A 17,023-nucleotide genomic window follows, 5' to 3' on the forward strand; every position below is an offset into this window, starting at 1 on the left:
TTCTGGAAATAGGAAAAAATTGAGGAGAAAACTGCCATTTTGAAGTAGTGGCCTAACTTTTGCAAATTTGGTTTCCTAGGCCACCACTTCAAAATGACCTAGAAAACACACCCGGGTCATGCTAGAGCATTTTTAGGTCATTTTAACGTGGTGGCCTAGAAAACCAAACTTGCAAAAGTTAGGCCACTACTTCAAAATGGCAGTTTTCTCCTCAATTTTTTCCTATTTCCAGAATTCATGTCAAAATGTGGAGTAATCCAGCCGGACATCCGGACAAACAAGCCAAAATGTAAACTGTATCGAGATGAGCATGGAGAGCTGAAAGGCGATGGGCGGTGCTGTTATATTAAGGTGAAAACGGATGTTTTGGGATCAAAAAGCTTTTGAAATTGCTCATTTTAAGGCGAAACGCGTCAGAATTTTAGATAATTTTCGCCCCCAAAATAGTGAAAAGACAATTTTGAACCGAAAAATCGCTTTAAAAAGCCCAAAATTCCTTTTCGGTGTAAAAATGACAATTTTAGAGGGTTTTTAGGCAATTAAACATCGCTTTTGAGCAATTTTCATCCAGAAAAAAGGCAAAAAATCCTATTTTTGCAGAAAGAATCGGTTGAACTGGCTTGTAACATCCTCGATGGATCGATGCTTCTCGGAAAAGAGGTAAAAGTGGAAGAAGCGCATTTCGAGATGAAAGGAGATTTCGATCCGTCGAGAAAGCGGAAAAAGTTGACGGCCACACAGAAAAAGAGATATATGGAACAGCAGAATAAGTGGGCGTTCTTTTTTTTTTTGGATTTTGGAAATTTCGGAAATTTTGGAATTTTTGATGCAAAAATCTGCAATTTTGACGAAAACTATGGATTTTTTGAGTGAAAAATCTGCAATTTTAGCTTGAAATTTTGGAATTTTCGACTAAAAAGTCTGAAGCGTTTATAAATTTGAAGATTTAGGCTGAAATCTGGAATATTTGACTGAAAAATCCCGATATTTTAGGCTGAAATTTGTAATTTTTATTTTAAAAATCTTAAATTTTTCACTGAAAAATCTGGAATTTTAAGCTGAAATCTGGAATTTTCGGCTGAAAAACCTGAAATTTTCGACAGAAAAATCTGCAATTTTGACGGAAAATTGTGGATTTTTTTGGCTGAAAATGTGGATTTTTCGAAGAAATAATCTAAAAATCTGGAATTTTTGACTGAAAAATCTGAAATTTTAGGCTGAAATTTGTAATTTTTATATTAAAAAATCTTAAAATTTTCACTGAAAAATCTGAAATTTTGACGGAAAATTGTGGATTTTTTTGGCTGAAAATGTGGATTTTTCGACAGAAATAATCTAAAAATCTGGAATTTTGACTAAAAAGTCTGAAATTTAAGCTTTAACAATTTGAAGTTTTAGGCTGAAATCTGGAATATTTTTGACTGAAAAATCTGGAATTTTTGGCTGAAATTGTGGATTTTTTAACTGAAAAAATCTGAAAAATCTGGACTTTTGTTACTGAAAAATATAGAAATTGACTAAAAATCTCGGATTTTTGACTGAAAACTCTGAAATTTTCGACTGAAAAAATCTGAAAAATCTGGAATTTTGGACTAAAAATCTGGGATTTTGAGTGAAAATTTTGGAATTTTAGATTGAAATTTGAAATTTTTATTAAAAAATCTGGAATTTCTGCTCTAAAATTTGGATTTTCTGACTGAAAAAATCTCTGAAATTTAGTTCGAAAATCACCCCCCCCATAGGAAATAAATCGATTTTGAAATCTATCAAAATTGAAAATTTTTAACGGGAATCANAAATTGAAAAGTTAGGCCATTACTTCAAGATGACCTAGGAAACACACCAGGGTCATGGTAGGTCATTTCCAGGCCATTTTGAAGTGGTGGCCTAGGAAACCAAATTTGCAAAAGTTAGGCCATTACTTCAAGATGACAAAAAAGCCTGTTTTTCTCAGAAAATCTTCTCTTTTTTTTGCCTAAAAATGCCTAACCTTGGAACTCATCATCGGTAATATTGGATGGTAAATTCGAGACATAAACCGCATGAACCTTATCACCCAAATCGATCCAACCCTCTTTTTTCGCTTCTTCCGTTGGCAATCCTTGCTTTTTTCGCTTCTTTTGCTCCTTTTTCTCCTCGACCTCTTTTTGCGCTTTTGCCGCTTTCTCGTGCAGCTCTTCGTCCATTTTTTCTGAAAATTTTCGGGTTTTTTGGCGGTTTTTTTTTGGTCAAAAATCTGGAAATTTCGGCTCTGAACATCCGTAATTCGGTGCTAAAAATGCTGAAATTTTGACATTAGAAATCGTAGACTTTCATGTTAAAAATAGACTGATATGTGGTGATTTTCTGATCTAAGAATTGGGATTTTTAAGGTGAAAATAGGTGACTTTTAGATCGAAATTTGTGGTTTTTAGCACCAAAAATGTGGATTTTTCGATAAAAAAAATTATGGGATTTCGGACCTAAATTTAACATTTATTGCACTAAAAATTTTGACCAACAAATTCTGATTTGTAGGTTCAAATTTCTCGTTTTTACACTGAAATTATGGAATTTTAGAGTCGAAATTTTAAAATGACAAATTTGGACATACAAATCCGAATTTTTCGACTTTTGAACTCGAAAAAACAGAATTTGCTAGGGCAAAATCTATATTTTTAGTGCAAAAATGCTAAATTTGGGCCCGAAATCTCAGAATTTTTTATTGAAAAATCCACATTTTTGGAGAAAAAATATAGCAAATTTGAACTCAAAAAATCCATATTTTGTAGCTAAAAATACCAAATTTCGATCTGAAAGTCACCAATTTTGAACCTAGACATCTGAAAATTTAAATCTAAAAATCCCAATTTTTAGGTCAAAATTTGTGATTTTTTAAGTCAAATTTCCAGATTTCTAGGTCCAAATTTGTGATTTTCAGGTCTGAATTTAGGATTTCGAGACTCGAAATTTGTTATTTTTTGAGTCGAAATTCCAGAATTTTGGACACAAATTCGTCATTTTCAGACTTGGAATTTGTGAATATGAAAGTCGAAATTCCATATTTTGAGGTCAACATTTTCGATTTTAAGCATTAAAATATGGAGTTTTAGGCGTAAAATTTCAAATTTTTGCCTTCAAAAATATGAGTTTTTAGGTCTAATTTTGTGATGTTTAGAACTAAAATTCTGGTTTTTTACACCAAAATTTTTGGTATTTTTGAACCCAAGTTCGGGGATTTGGCTCCAATTTTTAACTATTTAGGTCAAAATATAAGGTTTTTTATAGTCGAAATTCCAGATTTTTATGTCCAAAATTGTCATTTTCAGGTCGAAATTTGTGTTTATCAGAGTCGAAAAATCAGAACTTGCTGGTCAAAATCTATATTTTTAGTGCGAAAAATGCTAAATTTGGGCCCGAAATCTCAGAATTTTACAGCGAAAAATCCATATTTTTGGTGCTAAAAATCCCCAAATTTCGATCTGAAAGTCACCACATTTCAGTCTATTTTTAACGCTAAAATTGATGTTTTTTCGGCTCTAAAACATAGATTTTTGCCGGATTTTTCAATTTTAGGACATGCTTACTGTAGATATCATCATATTGAACACCGTAATTCGCCTGATATTCTGCTATAAAGTCCTCGTTGACCTCTTCAGAACTCGTCGGTTTCGGCACCCACTCCTTCTTCTCCTCGTCCCAATCGTAGTGTTTGTGAGCCTGAAAATTCGTTTTTAGCTGAAAATTCAAATTTTGGCGGGAATTCGAAATTTTCAAAAAATTCAAATTTTACATTTTTCTCCTGCTCCTCCTGCTCGAACCATAATTGGCTCAAAAACTCTTGCTCATCCTCCGCCACAGGCACCCAATCATCGTTTAAATGCTCCAAAAGCGCGCCATCCTCTCCATACTTCCCATACCATTTATTGTTCAAAAAGCGGCGCGCGAAATCTGAAATTTTAGCTCGAAGATTCATTTTTATGAGGTTAAAACCCACTTTGATCTACCACAACTGGCTTGTTTGGCTCTGGTTTTGTTTCCTCCTCATTTTCCTCGGTTTCCGGCACGAAATCGGACATTTTTGTGGGATTTTTAGCTGGAAAATTGGAAATTTTTGAAGTTTTTTAACCTAAAAACGCGATTTTTCTGTCGAAAAACTACAGAAGAAGACTGAATTTCGAAAAAAAAAGAAAAATAAATAATTTTTTTTCGAAATTTTCGAGTCCAGCGGAGCGCGCTTGCATTTATCAGAGGTTTTTTGAAATTTTTTTGCAGGTTTTTCGCATTTTTTTGGGGTTTTAAGGGATTTTCGGAGTTTTTTAGTGTAAATTTGATGAAAAAGTGCATATTAAAGCTATTAGAAAAGTGTAAAAATTTCAGGAAAATCAGGAAAACTGGATTTTGGGCAATTTTACACTTTGACTGGGTTTTGGCTTAATTCACACAGTTTTCGTAGTTCTTTCAGTGATTTGTTGCTGTAAAATTTATTTAAATTGCTGAAAATGATGCTTTTAAGATGAAATTTTTAAGTTTTTGGAATTTTTTCAAATTTTTCTAAAATTCAAAAATTCGATTTCTTCAAAAATGTATTTTTCCTCCTAAAACCCTATTCTCGATCCTTCTCCATTTCTCCATTTATCATTCATTGACAACTGCTCCGAAATAGAGCTCATCAAACAGTGTGTGGTAGGCGCCGAGAGACGCAGAGAAAGTGGGAGAGAGCGAGAGAGTGTGGAGACGCAGACAACGGAACGACAGAGAGAAATGCACTTTTTGTTCAATTTTTTGATAAAATTCGTCTTTTTTTTCACTTTTCCATGGATTTAGACCTAGTTTAGGCCTATTTTTAATCTATTTTCGGCCTATTTTAGCCCAAAAATTCTGAATTTTTAGAAAATTAAAAAAAATTTTTTTTTTTTGAAAAATTCTTTTTTTTTTCATTGTTAGGCCACTCTAGACTTTGAATTAAACTCATTTCCAGTCGATTTTAACCCATATTCAAGAGTTTTTTTTTTCAAAAATTCAATAAGTTCCTGCTTCGCGCGCTTTTTCAATAGAGCACGTTTGCTGAAAAACCGGTGATTTTAAGCCATTTTTAGGCCATTTTAAGTCATTTTTAGGCAAGAAAAAAAATTGATAAAAATCATATTCTTCATTTTCTATCAATTAAAAAATAGTAATTATACAAGTATCGTCATCCCTCGTCTTCCGACACCGATCGATTCTTTCCCTTGGCTCCTTTTGATTTGGATTTCTGAAAATTAAAACTAAAAAATTCGAAAAATTTGCAAAATTTGGACCTAGAAATATCACTTTTTCAGCAAAATCATGTTAAAATCAATTTTTTTGAAAATTCGAAAATTTGAAAAAATTGGAATTTCAGCGATTTCTAGTGGTTTCTAGGCCATGCTAAGCCAATTTTAAGCTATTTTAGGCTATTTTAGGCCCAATTTAAGCGATTTTAGCTTGTTTTTAGCGATTTTTAGGCTATTTTAAGCCCAATTTAAGCGATTATTGGCAGTTTAAGGTCCATTTTAAACTATTTTAAGCAATTTTAGGCTGTTTTAGGCTCATTTTAATAAATTATAGGCTGTTTTAGGCAATTTACGACGATTTTATGCCCATTGCTAGCGATTTTAAGGCGATTTCAAGCGATTTTTGGGCTATGTTAGGCCCATTTTAAACGATTTTAAGCCATTTTAGACCATTTCAGGCCTGTTTTAGGCCCATTTTTAGCGATTTTAGGCTACTTAGCACGTTTTTAGCGATTTTTAGGCTATTTCAAGTTATTTATATTCGAATTTTGAGTCATTCCAAGTGATTTCATACGATTTTAGGCCTATTTTTAGGCTATTTTAGACCATTTCAGACCGATTTTAAGACTATTTTTAGCGATTTTTGGCTATTTTACGCTATTTTCTAATTTCCAAAAAATTAACATTTTGTTTGGGTCAAAAATGACTCAAAAAAAGTGCCAAAGTCAATTTTTTTGAAAATTCGAAAAATTGGAATTTCAGCGATTTCAAACAATTTTTAGGTCATTTTAGGTCTATTTTAAGCTATTTTTACGCTATTTTATACTATTTTAGGCCGATTTTAAGGCTAGTTTAAGACTATTTTAAGCCATTTCTAGGCCGATTTTAGACAACTTCAGGCTATTTTAGGCCCGCTTCAAGCGACTATTAGGCTAATTTAGGCCGATTTCAACGATTTCTAGCCTATTTTAGGCTCATTTTAAGCGATTTTTAGGCAGTTTAAGGCCCATTTTCAACGAATTTTGGCTATTTTAAGCCAAAATTTTACCTTCTTTTTCGTCTTTTTCTTTGGTTGTCCATTACCCTCGGCCGATTTGACTGGCTCCATTGAGGTCTGTTGACCGCCTGCCGATGGCCCAGGATCATTCTTGCCGAATTCGGTGTTTTCGGGTTTTAGGCCAACTTCCGGTGGTGCAATCATTGGGACCTGTGGGGAAATATTTGGGAAATTAGAAATTTTGAAAATTTAGGATTTTTTGAAATTTTAAAAAATCTAAACATTTTTATAATTTTTGAAAAATTCTGAAGTTTCGAAAAAATCAGAAATTCGAAAATTTTGCAAAATTTGCAAAATTAGAAAAATTAGGAATTTTTGAAAATTTCTAGCAATTCAAAATTTTGGTTTTCAGATATTCAAAAATTCTGAAAATTCCAGAAACTTTCAATTTTTCCAAAAAAAAAAGACTATAAAGTTCAGAAAAAAGTGACTGGCCTAACTTTTGCAACTTTTGGTTTTCTAGGCAACCACTTCAAAATGGCTTAAAAATGCTCTAGCATGACCCGGGTGTGTTTTCAAGGTCATTCTGAAGTGGAGGCCTAGAAAACCAAACTTGCAAAAGTTAGGCCACCTTTATTTTGAAGGAAATTAAAAATTTCAAAAATTTTGCAGGAAACCGAGGAGGATGAGGAACGTAGAAGGAAAGAATTCGAGAAGTTCATCGAGGGAAAAAGTGATGGGCAAAGTTCGAAGGATGGCGATGACGATGAAAAAGAGGATTCTGAAGAGGACGATCACGAAGAATAACTTAATTTATTTTATGAATTTTTTTGTTTAAAGAAATCTGATTTTACCTAAAAAAATAGACCTAATGGGGGGAAAAATACAAGAAAAACGAGAAATTTTTTACAAGTAATAAATAGGAGGAAAATGACCCAAAAATCCCAAAAAAGCTGCGTAATAGTGATTTTCTGAGCAAGATAACACTGAAAATCAGGTCTAAACCCCGAAGACCTTGAAAAAACCACGAAAATCGAGGTTTTTCAAAATTTTTATTTTTTTCTCAAAAAAAAAGGTTTTTTGAACTTTTCGAATCTCAACACCCGGGTTCGACTCCACTCGGTGGCAAACTTTTTTTGGAAATTTTTTTCGGAATTCTAGATTGTTCTAGACAGCATTTTTGGGTTACTGTAGCTCTGACTGCTGCACCACCAAATCTACCGTATCTCGAGCTACAGTAATCCTAGAAAGCTGTTTTTTTTTCTAAATTTTAAAAACCAAAAAAAAACATCGAGAAAGGCAAATTATTAGCGAATTTAGGATTCAGAAAATGGCAAAAAAAAATAAATTTAATTTTCGAAAAAAATTTTTAATTAAAAAAAAATTGAATTCAAAAGAAAAAAAAATTTGAAAAAAAAAAATTTTTTTCAATTTTTTTTTCGCTTTTCAGCTAATTTTCAGCCAATTTTCGGGCATTTTTAGGTTATTTTAAGAGGATTTTCAACAGAAAAGAAAGAAGAGAAATGGGAAAAATTCAAATTCTCTGCAAGAGTTCCTCGACGGCTCGATCGACTTGTGCTCGTGTCTCTTCGTGTTTCCACAGTGAGCACAGGACGACATTGCTCGCATCGATGCGTTGCTTATTCGAAATTTGCGATGACATTCGATCTTTTGCCTGGGATTCTGTAAGGCTATCCCTCTCGACGACGCGTCGGACGGCTTCTTCGGCTGGGACGAACACGGTCCAGGTCTCGGCGAGAGCTTCGTGCCAGCCGGCTTCAATTAGGGCCGCTGCTTCGATCACTGAAATTCGTTTTTTGGATTTTTTGGAATTTTCGATTTTTTTTTCGAATTTTTAATTTTTTTAAAGTTTCGTTTGTTTTGAATTTTTTGAATTTCTGATTTTTTTGGAATTTTTGATTTTTTGGAATTTTTGATTTTTTGGAATTTTTGGGTTTTTTTGGAATTTTTTGAATTTTCGATTTTTTGGAATTTTTTTGAATAATAGGTTATTTTGAAGTGGTGGCCTAACTTTTGCAAGTTTGATTTTCTAGGCCACCGCGTTAAAATGGCTTAGAAATGCCCTCATTTGTTTTCTAGGTCATTTTGAAGCGATGGCCTAGAAAACCAAAAGTTGCAAAAGTTAGGCCACTACCTTAAATGACACAGAAAACATACCCGGGTCATTTTAGGACATTTCTAGGTCATCTTTACGTGGTTTTTTCCACCCACCAACAACTTTAGCTGTCGACTGATCCGCGATTTCCGTCGCCTTTTTTCTGACTTCTGGCCACACCAGCTCACTCAATTCTCGTAATTTCGATTTATCGGAAAAAACGATTCCTCCCAATTTCTTCCTGTCGACAATTCCATCGATAACAATGTCGTTTCCAAAGTGTTCGGCGATTTTTTGATTCAATAAACTGCCTTTTTCATAGCATGTATGCGCCAGCTTATCACAATCGATCACATCGAAACCGTGCTTTTCCTGAAAATATGGAATAGTAGAAAATTGGAAATTTTCTGAAATTCCAGAAAAATCTGAATTTCTGAATTTCGATTTTTCAGAATTTCGAAAATTCGAATTTTCCAAAATTGAACTAAGCTGGAATTGAAATTTTCTGGAATTCCGGAAATTATGAATTTTCAAATTTTCCAGAATTTGCCAATTTTCTGGAACTTCTAGAAATTTCAAATTTCAATTTTTTCGTATTTTTATTTTTTGAAATATAAGCGAAATTAGAATTTTCTGGAATTTCTGGAATTTCATTTTCTGGAATTTCTGGAATTTCAATTTTTTGAATTTTTGAAAATATCGAAAAAAATTTTTTCAAAAACTCTGAAATTCCAGAAAATTCAAATTCCCGCTTATTTTCGAACCATTTTTTTGGAAATTTTCAGATTTTTTCAAAATTTTCAATTTCTGGAAAATTCGAAAATTTTGAAATATAAAAAAAAGAAATTTCCAAAGTTCTAGAAAATTCAAAATTTTCGAAAAACGCATTTTTTTGAAATTTCTGAAATTTTCCAAATTCATGAATTTCTGAATTTTCTGAATTTCTGAATTTTCTGAATTTCAGAATTTCAGAAATTCAGAATTTCCGAATTTCAGAATTTCCAAATTTCCAAATTTATGAATTTCAGAATTTTCTGAATTTTCTGAATTTCCGAATTTCAGAATTTTCTGGAATTTCTGAGATTCAGAACTTCTGAATTTTCTGAATTTTTGAATTTCTGAATTTTTGAATTTCTGAATTGTCTGGAATTTCCAAATTTCTGAATTTCCAGATTTCTGAATTTCCAAATTTCTGAATTCCCGAATTTCTGAATTTCCGAATTTCCAAATTTCTAAAAATCCTAAATTTTAGAAATTCTGAATTTCAGAATTTCCGAATTTTCTGAAAATTCTGAAGATCCTATCGTACTAACTTTCAAATACTTAGCAATATGTGATTTTCCGGAAGCAATTCCACCTGCCAGCCCAATTAAATACGGTTTTCCACCGTTTTCGCCACGTAGCACCTCTCTCGTCGGCTTCAGAAGACGTCCCAAATCGGCGCGTCTTCGCGAACTCGACGAGATTTTCGTTTCATTCAGAATCTCGTCGTTTCCTTCGACTAATTCCACAATGATCACATCCAATTGGCTCATTCCTTGCTCATTTCTGATTTTGTTCATGCGTCGGCTCCTTTTAGAGTCTCACGGGAGACTACGATCGCTTCGAGATCCTTGATACGGGTCGACGGACCAAATGGATCGATTATTGGTTCGGTGAGGCAAATGGCCTGGAAAATATTAGGAAAATTCTGAAATTTCAGAATTCGAAAATTTTCATTTTTTGGATTTTTCAAATTTCAGAATTTTTCAGATTTTGGAAAATTCCGAATTTCAAGGATTTTTGAATTTCTGGAAAATCTAGAATTTCCGAAATTCGAATTTTCAAAAATTTTTAAATTTTTTAGTTTTTAGAATGTTTCAGATTTTCAGAGAATTCGAAAATTTTCATTTTTTGGATTTTTCAAATTTCAGAATTTTCCAGATTTTGGAAAATTCCAATTTTCGAATTTTCAAAAAATTGTGAAAATTCAAATTTTTTAGTTTTTAGAATTTTTCGAAACTACCTAGAAATGCCCAAATTTTAAATTTCAGACTTTCAGGAAATTCGCAAATTTCAGAATTTTTAGATTTTTCTATTTTTCCAGAATTTCCCAATTTACAGATTTTGGAAAATTCCAAATTTCAAGGTTTTCTGAATTTCTGGATTATGAACTTTCAAAAATTATAAAAATCCGAATTTTCGAGATTTTTGAATTCCTGAAAATTTCCAGCTTTTGAGATTTCAAATTTTCAGAATTTCTGAAATTTCAGATTTTCAGAGAATTCTAATTTTTTGGATTTTTCAAATTTGAAATACCGAATTTTCCAAAATTATTAAATTTTTGTGCAAATTTTTGGAATTACTGTAATTTTAGATTTTCGAAATTAGGAAAAAAATTTTCGAAATTTCCAGAATTTACTAGTTTTTTTCAGAAAACGCGGGAATTTCGATTTTTTGAATTTTTGAAATTTCAGATTTTCAGCTATTTTCCTTACTTCTCCCGATATATCCTCCACAAAATCCACCACATTTTTCATCCGAATCTCAACCGGTTCGATCATTTCGAACAGCGATTTTTCTGGAAATTTTCAGATTTTCAGATTTTTTGAAAAAAAAGTTTTTTTTTCAAATTTTCTCTCTAGAAATATAGATTTTTTTTCTAGAATTTTACAAAAGTTTCAGGTTTTTTTCGGAAATTTTCAAAAATATTTTAATTCCAAAAATAATATTTTTTGCTGAAAATAGCCATTTTCAGGCTGAAATATACAGTTTTTTCTGGATTTTTTTTTCGATTTTTCAGTCGAATTTTCAATCATTTTTCTAATTATTCGCTTAATTACCCACTCGCAATCATTTCCTTATCAGTAACTCCCACAACAATATCATCGGATGCCAGCTCGGCGGCCTTATTCAGCAGAACCTTATGTCCATTGTGTAGCCGATCGAATGTACCGCCCAACACCACTTTTTTGTACTTTTTCTCGCTTTTTCCACTAGATTTCTCATATTTTTCTTCGCCAATTAACTCATAATTATCGATTTTCCCGGGAATTTCCGACACCACCAGGCGAACGTCGATTTTTGGGCAAAAATTCGCCGAATTCAGGTAGATTTTCGACACCAAATCGTCGGTGCGATCAGTATCCGGGTTTAGTCTGCAAAAAAATGCGAAAAATCCGATAATTTTTCGCCGAAAATCGCAAAATACCTGACATAAAGTCTAGAGCTCAAACTGGCGGCCGCCGTGGTGAACAGCTGTTTTAATTTTTGCACATTTTTACTATTTAGCACGAGCAGTCCGTATTTTGATGTCATTTTTGCCGAGAAACTTCGGTTTTAGCCGAAAAATTCAGAAAAAATGAAGGGAAAATGAAAAAAAAAAATAATTTTTCGGTCGAGTGCGATGGAGCGCGCTTGCATTAAACGAGGGTAAATTAGTTGGAAAAGGGGATTTTTCGCCGGAAAAAGGACAAAACGACACACAGACAGACTAGATGTTTTAGGACTAACTCTTGCGGGTTAGTCCTTCTTAGCTTCGTTTTTTCATTTTCTTTTCCCAGTTCCCATCAATCTTTATTATCTTCAAATCTTCGAATAAACGAATATATAACTAAGATGTTGCTAGATAAGCCTGAAAATCTTAAAAATTCAAAAATTTCTGAAAATTCAGAAGCCCAAACAATTCAAAACCTCAAAATTTCCGAAATTCTAAAAAATCCTAAATTCTTAAAAAACTCGATAACTCTGAATTAATATAAATCATTTTCCCAGCTCACATGGAAGCCGAGATATGGGCACTTAAAGATTCAAAGGCGAGAGACGCAGACAGTTAGAATGTCTCATTGTCTGCGTCTCTCACGTCCTGAACTTTAAATGCCCATATCTCGACTTCTAGATAAGCTAGAGAAGTGATTTTTGCACAAAAATGTAATACTTTTTCTTGATTTTCTAAGAAACCAGCGTTTCATATACACGAATTGACTACTGAAAATGGAGAAAATTACAAATCCCAAGATCTGAGAATCTATGAATTTAGGCAATTGTAAGAATATAGGAAGTTAGGAGTCCTAAGTATCCTATAAATCTTATGAATCTAAAAATTCAAAAATTTGAAAATCTTCGAAAAGCTTTACATTTCTGTCGAAAAATCATTTTTCTAGCTCATCTAGGAGTCGAGATAAAGCCATTTGAAGTTTGGGAGGCGAGAGGCGCAGACAGTTAGATTCTCTCGTTGTCTGCGTCTCTCACATCCTAAACTTCAAATGCCCATATCTCGGCTTCTAGATGAGCTAGAGAAGTGATTTTTGCACAAAAATGTAATACTTTTTCCCGGTTTTCCAATTTCCGGATTTTCTAAGAAACCAGAAGTTCAGAAGTCCAGAAATTCAGGAATGCCACAAAGCCCCAAAAAAAATCTAAGAATTCTAATGCCCAAAAATTTGATTTTCAGCATTTTCAGGAAAAATTCTGAATTTTCGAAAATTTTCATTTTTTTGAAATTTTTGAAATTTCTTGAAATTTATTAAAATTGTGCTTGTTCCAAGTTTTCGACATAAAAAATCCAAAAAAGAAATCAAGAATCCGAAACTACAGTAACCCGAAAAAACTCAAATTTCCCAAATATTCCGATCTTGAGTTCAAAAATTGACAAAAAGTTAAAATTTCTAAAAATCCACAAGAAATCCTAAAAACTCAAAAATCCCTAAAATTTCAAGAATCAACAATCTAAAACTACCGTAACCTGGAAAAATGATCTCGGGTTCAAAAAATTGTTTTAAAAATTGATCAAAGTACAATTTCTTCTACTTATCACTGTGTCTCATTTGTCATCGTCTCATTGAAACTGTCGGCGAGAGATTGAGAGATTTAGACAACAAAGGTCACAAAAATTTTGTGTTACTTCGCGAAAAAAAAGTACGCAAAAATATACAGTAACCCGAAAAGGAAAATGGTATATAAGAAGAAAATTTTGTATAGAAAAATAAGCGTTAAAATGCGAAAATTTTCGTTTTTTATCATTTTCGCACTATTGCTGATTTCCAGTTCGACTTCTTTGAAAATTCTAGTATATTCACCTCTATATGCAGCTAGCCATACAAACTTTATGGCTAGATTAGCTGATACACTAACAGAATCCGGCCATAATGTCACATTTTTTACGCCGATTATCGATGAGACTAGAAAAAATCAATTGGGAGTCAAGCTGACAAAAAATGTGATCAAATTGGAGGTAGGATTTTTCAGAAATTCAAAAGTTCAGAATTTGAGAATTCCAAGAATTCCAGAAATTCAGAATTCCAGAAATTCAGAATTCCAGAAATTCAGAAATTCCGAAATTCAGAAATTCTGAAATTCTGAAATTCTGAAATTCTACTGAACTGTCGAGTTCTGAACTGTCGGGTTCTGAACTGTCGGGTTCTGAAATGTCGGATCCTGAAATATCGGGTTCCGAACTGTCGAGTTCTGACACGTCGCGGTTCTGAACTGTTGGGTTCTGAAACGTCGTGGTTCTGAAACGTCGCGGTTCTGAACTGTTGGGTTCTGAAACGTCGTGGTTCTGAAATGTCGGGTTCTCCACTGTTCTAAAATGCCGAGTTCTCAAACGTCGGGTTCTGAAACGTCGCTGTTCTGAAACGTCAGGTTTTGAACTTCGGGTTCCGAACTGTCGGGTTCAGAAACGTCGTGGTTCTGAAAAAAATCCAAAAAATCCAAAAATTCTAAATTTCCGAAATTCCAAAATTTCAGAATTCCAATATTCCCTAGTTAAAAAAAAAATATTAATCGAAACATTTGCAGCAAGACTCAAAAATGAAGGAGAAAGATGTGAAAATCGACGATATGATGTCAATATTCTGGACAATGGACGTAACTTCAAAAAACGGTCATCGAATTCTAGAAACCCTTCATCAACAAGCAGTTTTAACCTGTGATAATCTGTTTCGATCGAAGGAAATTATCGAAAAATTGAGAGAAAATCAATATGATATTGGATTGGCTGAACCATTGATGACATGTGGATTGGCACTTTTTAGACATTTGAATATTGAGAAAACGATAATTACCAGTTCTTGTGTTAATTATGATATTCTACTACCGACACTTGGAGAACCAGTGGATACTAGTTATTGGCCAAGTTAGTTTTCTTTTTCAATGCCTGGGTCCTGGGTCCTGGGTCCTGGGTCCTGGGTCCTGGGTCCTGGGTCCTGGGTCCTGGATACTTTTGAAATTCGAAAAATTCGAAGTTTTTGAAAAAAAATTGAAGAAAAAACACAATTTTCAGCCATGAACTCCCAAGTCACCGAAAAAATGGATTTCTCGGATCGTCTCGAGAATTTCGAAATGCTAAATTTAATGCTAAAAACGTTTGGAAGCATGTTCGACGACGAGGCAAAAACCTACCGTAGTCATTTAGGACCAAATTTTCCAGACTGGAAAACTTTGATTCCAGAAGCCTCTCTTCATTTTGTGAATTCCATTCCTTTTATCGATTTTCCACGTCCACATCTTCAAAAAACCATTGGGATCGGTGGGATTTCAGTGGATTTTGAGAGTGTTCAAAGTTTAGAATCTTCTGGAAATTTGGAATTTTCGAAAATTCTTGAAAAACGACCCAAAAACATGTTGATATCGTTCGGAACTCTTGCCAAGTCCTCAACGATGCCTGAAAATTTTAAAAAGAACCTTCTGGAAGTTTTTAAGAGTCAACCCAATTGTACTTTCATTTGGAAATACGAATCTGATGACGTGGAATTCGCTGAAGGCGTTGAGAATTTGGAATTTGTCAAATGGGCGCCCCAGATGGAATTGTTGAGTGAGTTTTGGAATTTTCAAAAATTGACACATCCGGAAAACTGGAAAAATAAAAAACTCCGATTTTTTGAATTTTTGGGGGAAAGAGTTTCGAAATTTTCAAATTTCTGAATTTTTGAGTTTTGGAATTCTAGATTTTGAAATTCGGAAATTCGAAAATTGGTGATTCTAATATCTTGGAATTCTGAGATCCTGAGATTCTGAGATTCAGAAAATTTTCTCAAAATTTCGAAGTTTCGGACTTTTTGAATTTCTGAAATTGTGGAATTCTTGGAATTCTGAAATTCTGAAATTCAGGAATTCTAAAATTCTCGAATTCTGGAATTCTTGGAATTCCTGGAATTCTCAATTTCTGGAATTCTTGGAATTCTCAAATTCTGGAATTCTTGGAATTCTGGAATTCTGAAATTCTTGGACTTTCTGAATTTCTGAATTTCTGAATTTCTGAATTTCTGAATTTCTGAATTTCTGAATTTCTGATTTTCTGAATTTCTGAATTTCTAAAAAAATTTCATTCCAGAAGATTCTCGAATGACCGCATTTCTGACCCATGGAGGATTGGGAAGCACCAATGAGGCCGCATTTTTTGGAATTCCAACAATTATGGTAATTATCGTAAAACCTGTGTTAGAAGGGCCGATCCTTCTATTGTTCCAAGGTACCTCTGTAGGGCCTTTCTATTACAGGGGCCCTTCTAATACAGGTTTTACGGTAATTTTGGAAAAAATTTCAGAGTTTATCAATTGTTTTTTCAGATTCCAATATTCGCTGATCAATCTCGTAACGCTAATATGTTGGCTCGTCATGGGATGTCAATTGTCTTGCATAAAAAAGATTTGGGAAATTTCGAGAAACTTCGAGAAGCCTTTTCTGAAACTTTAAATAATGAAAATTATCGAAAAAATGCGGAAAAAATCGCTGAAATTGTTAAAAATCAGCCGATTAAGCCGAAGGATTTGGTGGTGAAATATGTGGAATTCGTTGGGAAGTTAGTGATTTTTTTGGTTTTGAAATTTCAGGATATTTGAATTTTTGCGAAAAATTGAGAAATCAAAAGTTTGGTGTTTTTGAAATGTTGAATTTGGTGAAATGCAAAACTCTGGAATTCTGAAATTCTGAAATTCTTAAATTCAGGAATTCTGAAATTCTGAAATTCAGGAATTCTGAAGTTCTGAAATTCTGAGATTCAGGAATTCAGGAATTCTTAAATTCAGGAATTCTGAAATTCAAAAATTCAGAAATTCAGAAATTAAAAAATTCAAAAATTCAGAAATTCAGAAATTCAAAAATTCAGAAATTCAGAAATTCAGAAATTCAGAAACTCAGAAATTCAGAAATTCAGAAATTCAGAAATTCAAAAATTCAGAAATTCTGAAATTCTGAAATTCAGAAACTCAGAAATTCAGAAATTCAGAAATTCAGAAATTCTAAAATTCTGAAATTCTGAAATTCTGAAATTCTGAAATTCAGGAATTCTGAAGTTCGGAAATTCCTGAAACTATAAAAGTTGAAAAGTTGAAATTTTTTGAAAATCCTTAAATCTTTGAAAATTCAAAATTTTGAAAACTTCTTGAAAAATTCTAATACCGTAAAATTTGTATTAGAAGAGCCTCTTTAATAGAGGGGCCCCTGTAATAGAAGGGCCGGCCCTTCAAATACAGGTAACTGAAAAAACCTAAAACTTCCTCTTTTTTCAGGTTCGGTCCATTCCCACAAATGTCTCCCCACAGTCTGAAAATGTCCGATTTTCAGAGATATAACTATGATATTTATATTTATAAATTCCTCGTTTTCATTTTCCCAATTTTTGTAATTCTGGTGATTTTTCGATTTTTTAAGTCCTATTTTTCAGTCAAAATTGTTCCGAAAAATAAATAAATAAAT

General features: G+C 33.0%; 3 protein-coding genes across 3 annotated transcripts; 1 reads left to right on the forward strand and 2 right to left on the reverse strand.

Moving 5' to 3' along the window:
* Positions 1–1,985: 1,985 nt before the first annotated feature.
* On the reverse strand, positions 1,986–4,058 carry CBG18539 (the record flags this gene model as incomplete). The annotated part of the gene is made up of 4 exons (XM_045237846.1): positions 1,986–2,191; positions 3,567–3,699; positions 3,773–3,930; positions 3,977–4,058. The coding sequence occupies 4 exons, from the start codon at positions 4,056–4,058 to the stop codon at positions 1,986–1,988; spliced, it is 579 nt and encodes a 192-aa protein (XP_045096508.1).
* Positions 4,059–7,765: 3,707 nt separating this feature from the next.
* Positions 7,766–11,644, reverse strand: CBG18542 (the record flags this gene model as incomplete). Its single annotated transcript, XM_045237909.1, has 7 exons — positions 7,766–8,034; positions 8,464–8,719; positions 9,661–9,884; positions 9,968–10,016; positions 10,825–10,907; positions 11,174–11,484; positions 11,538–11,644. The coding sequence occupies 7 exons, from the start codon at positions 11,642–11,644 to the stop codon at positions 7,766–7,768; spliced, it is 1,299 nt and encodes a 432-aa protein (XP_045096509.1).
* Positions 11,645–13,322: 1,678 nt separating this feature from the next.
* Positions 13,323–17,017, forward strand: Cbr-ugt-32 (the record flags this gene model as incomplete). Its single annotated transcript, XM_045237966.1, has 5 exons — positions 13,323–13,559; positions 14,126–14,462; positions 14,610–15,226; positions 15,895–16,127; positions 16,837–17,017. 5 exons carry the CDS (start codon positions 13,323–13,325, stop codon positions 17,015–17,017), a joined length of 1,605 nt encoding a protein of 534 aa, XP_045096510.1.
* Between the last annotated feature and the right edge of the window lie 6 nt (positions 17,018–17,023).

This window comes from Caenorhabditis briggsae (genome assembly GCF_000004555.2).
Source record: "Caenorhabditis briggsae complete genome, chrI, whole genome shotgun sequence".
Taxonomy (NCBI): Eukaryota; Metazoa; Nematoda; class Chromadorea; order Rhabditida; family Rhabditidae; genus Caenorhabditis; species Caenorhabditis briggsae.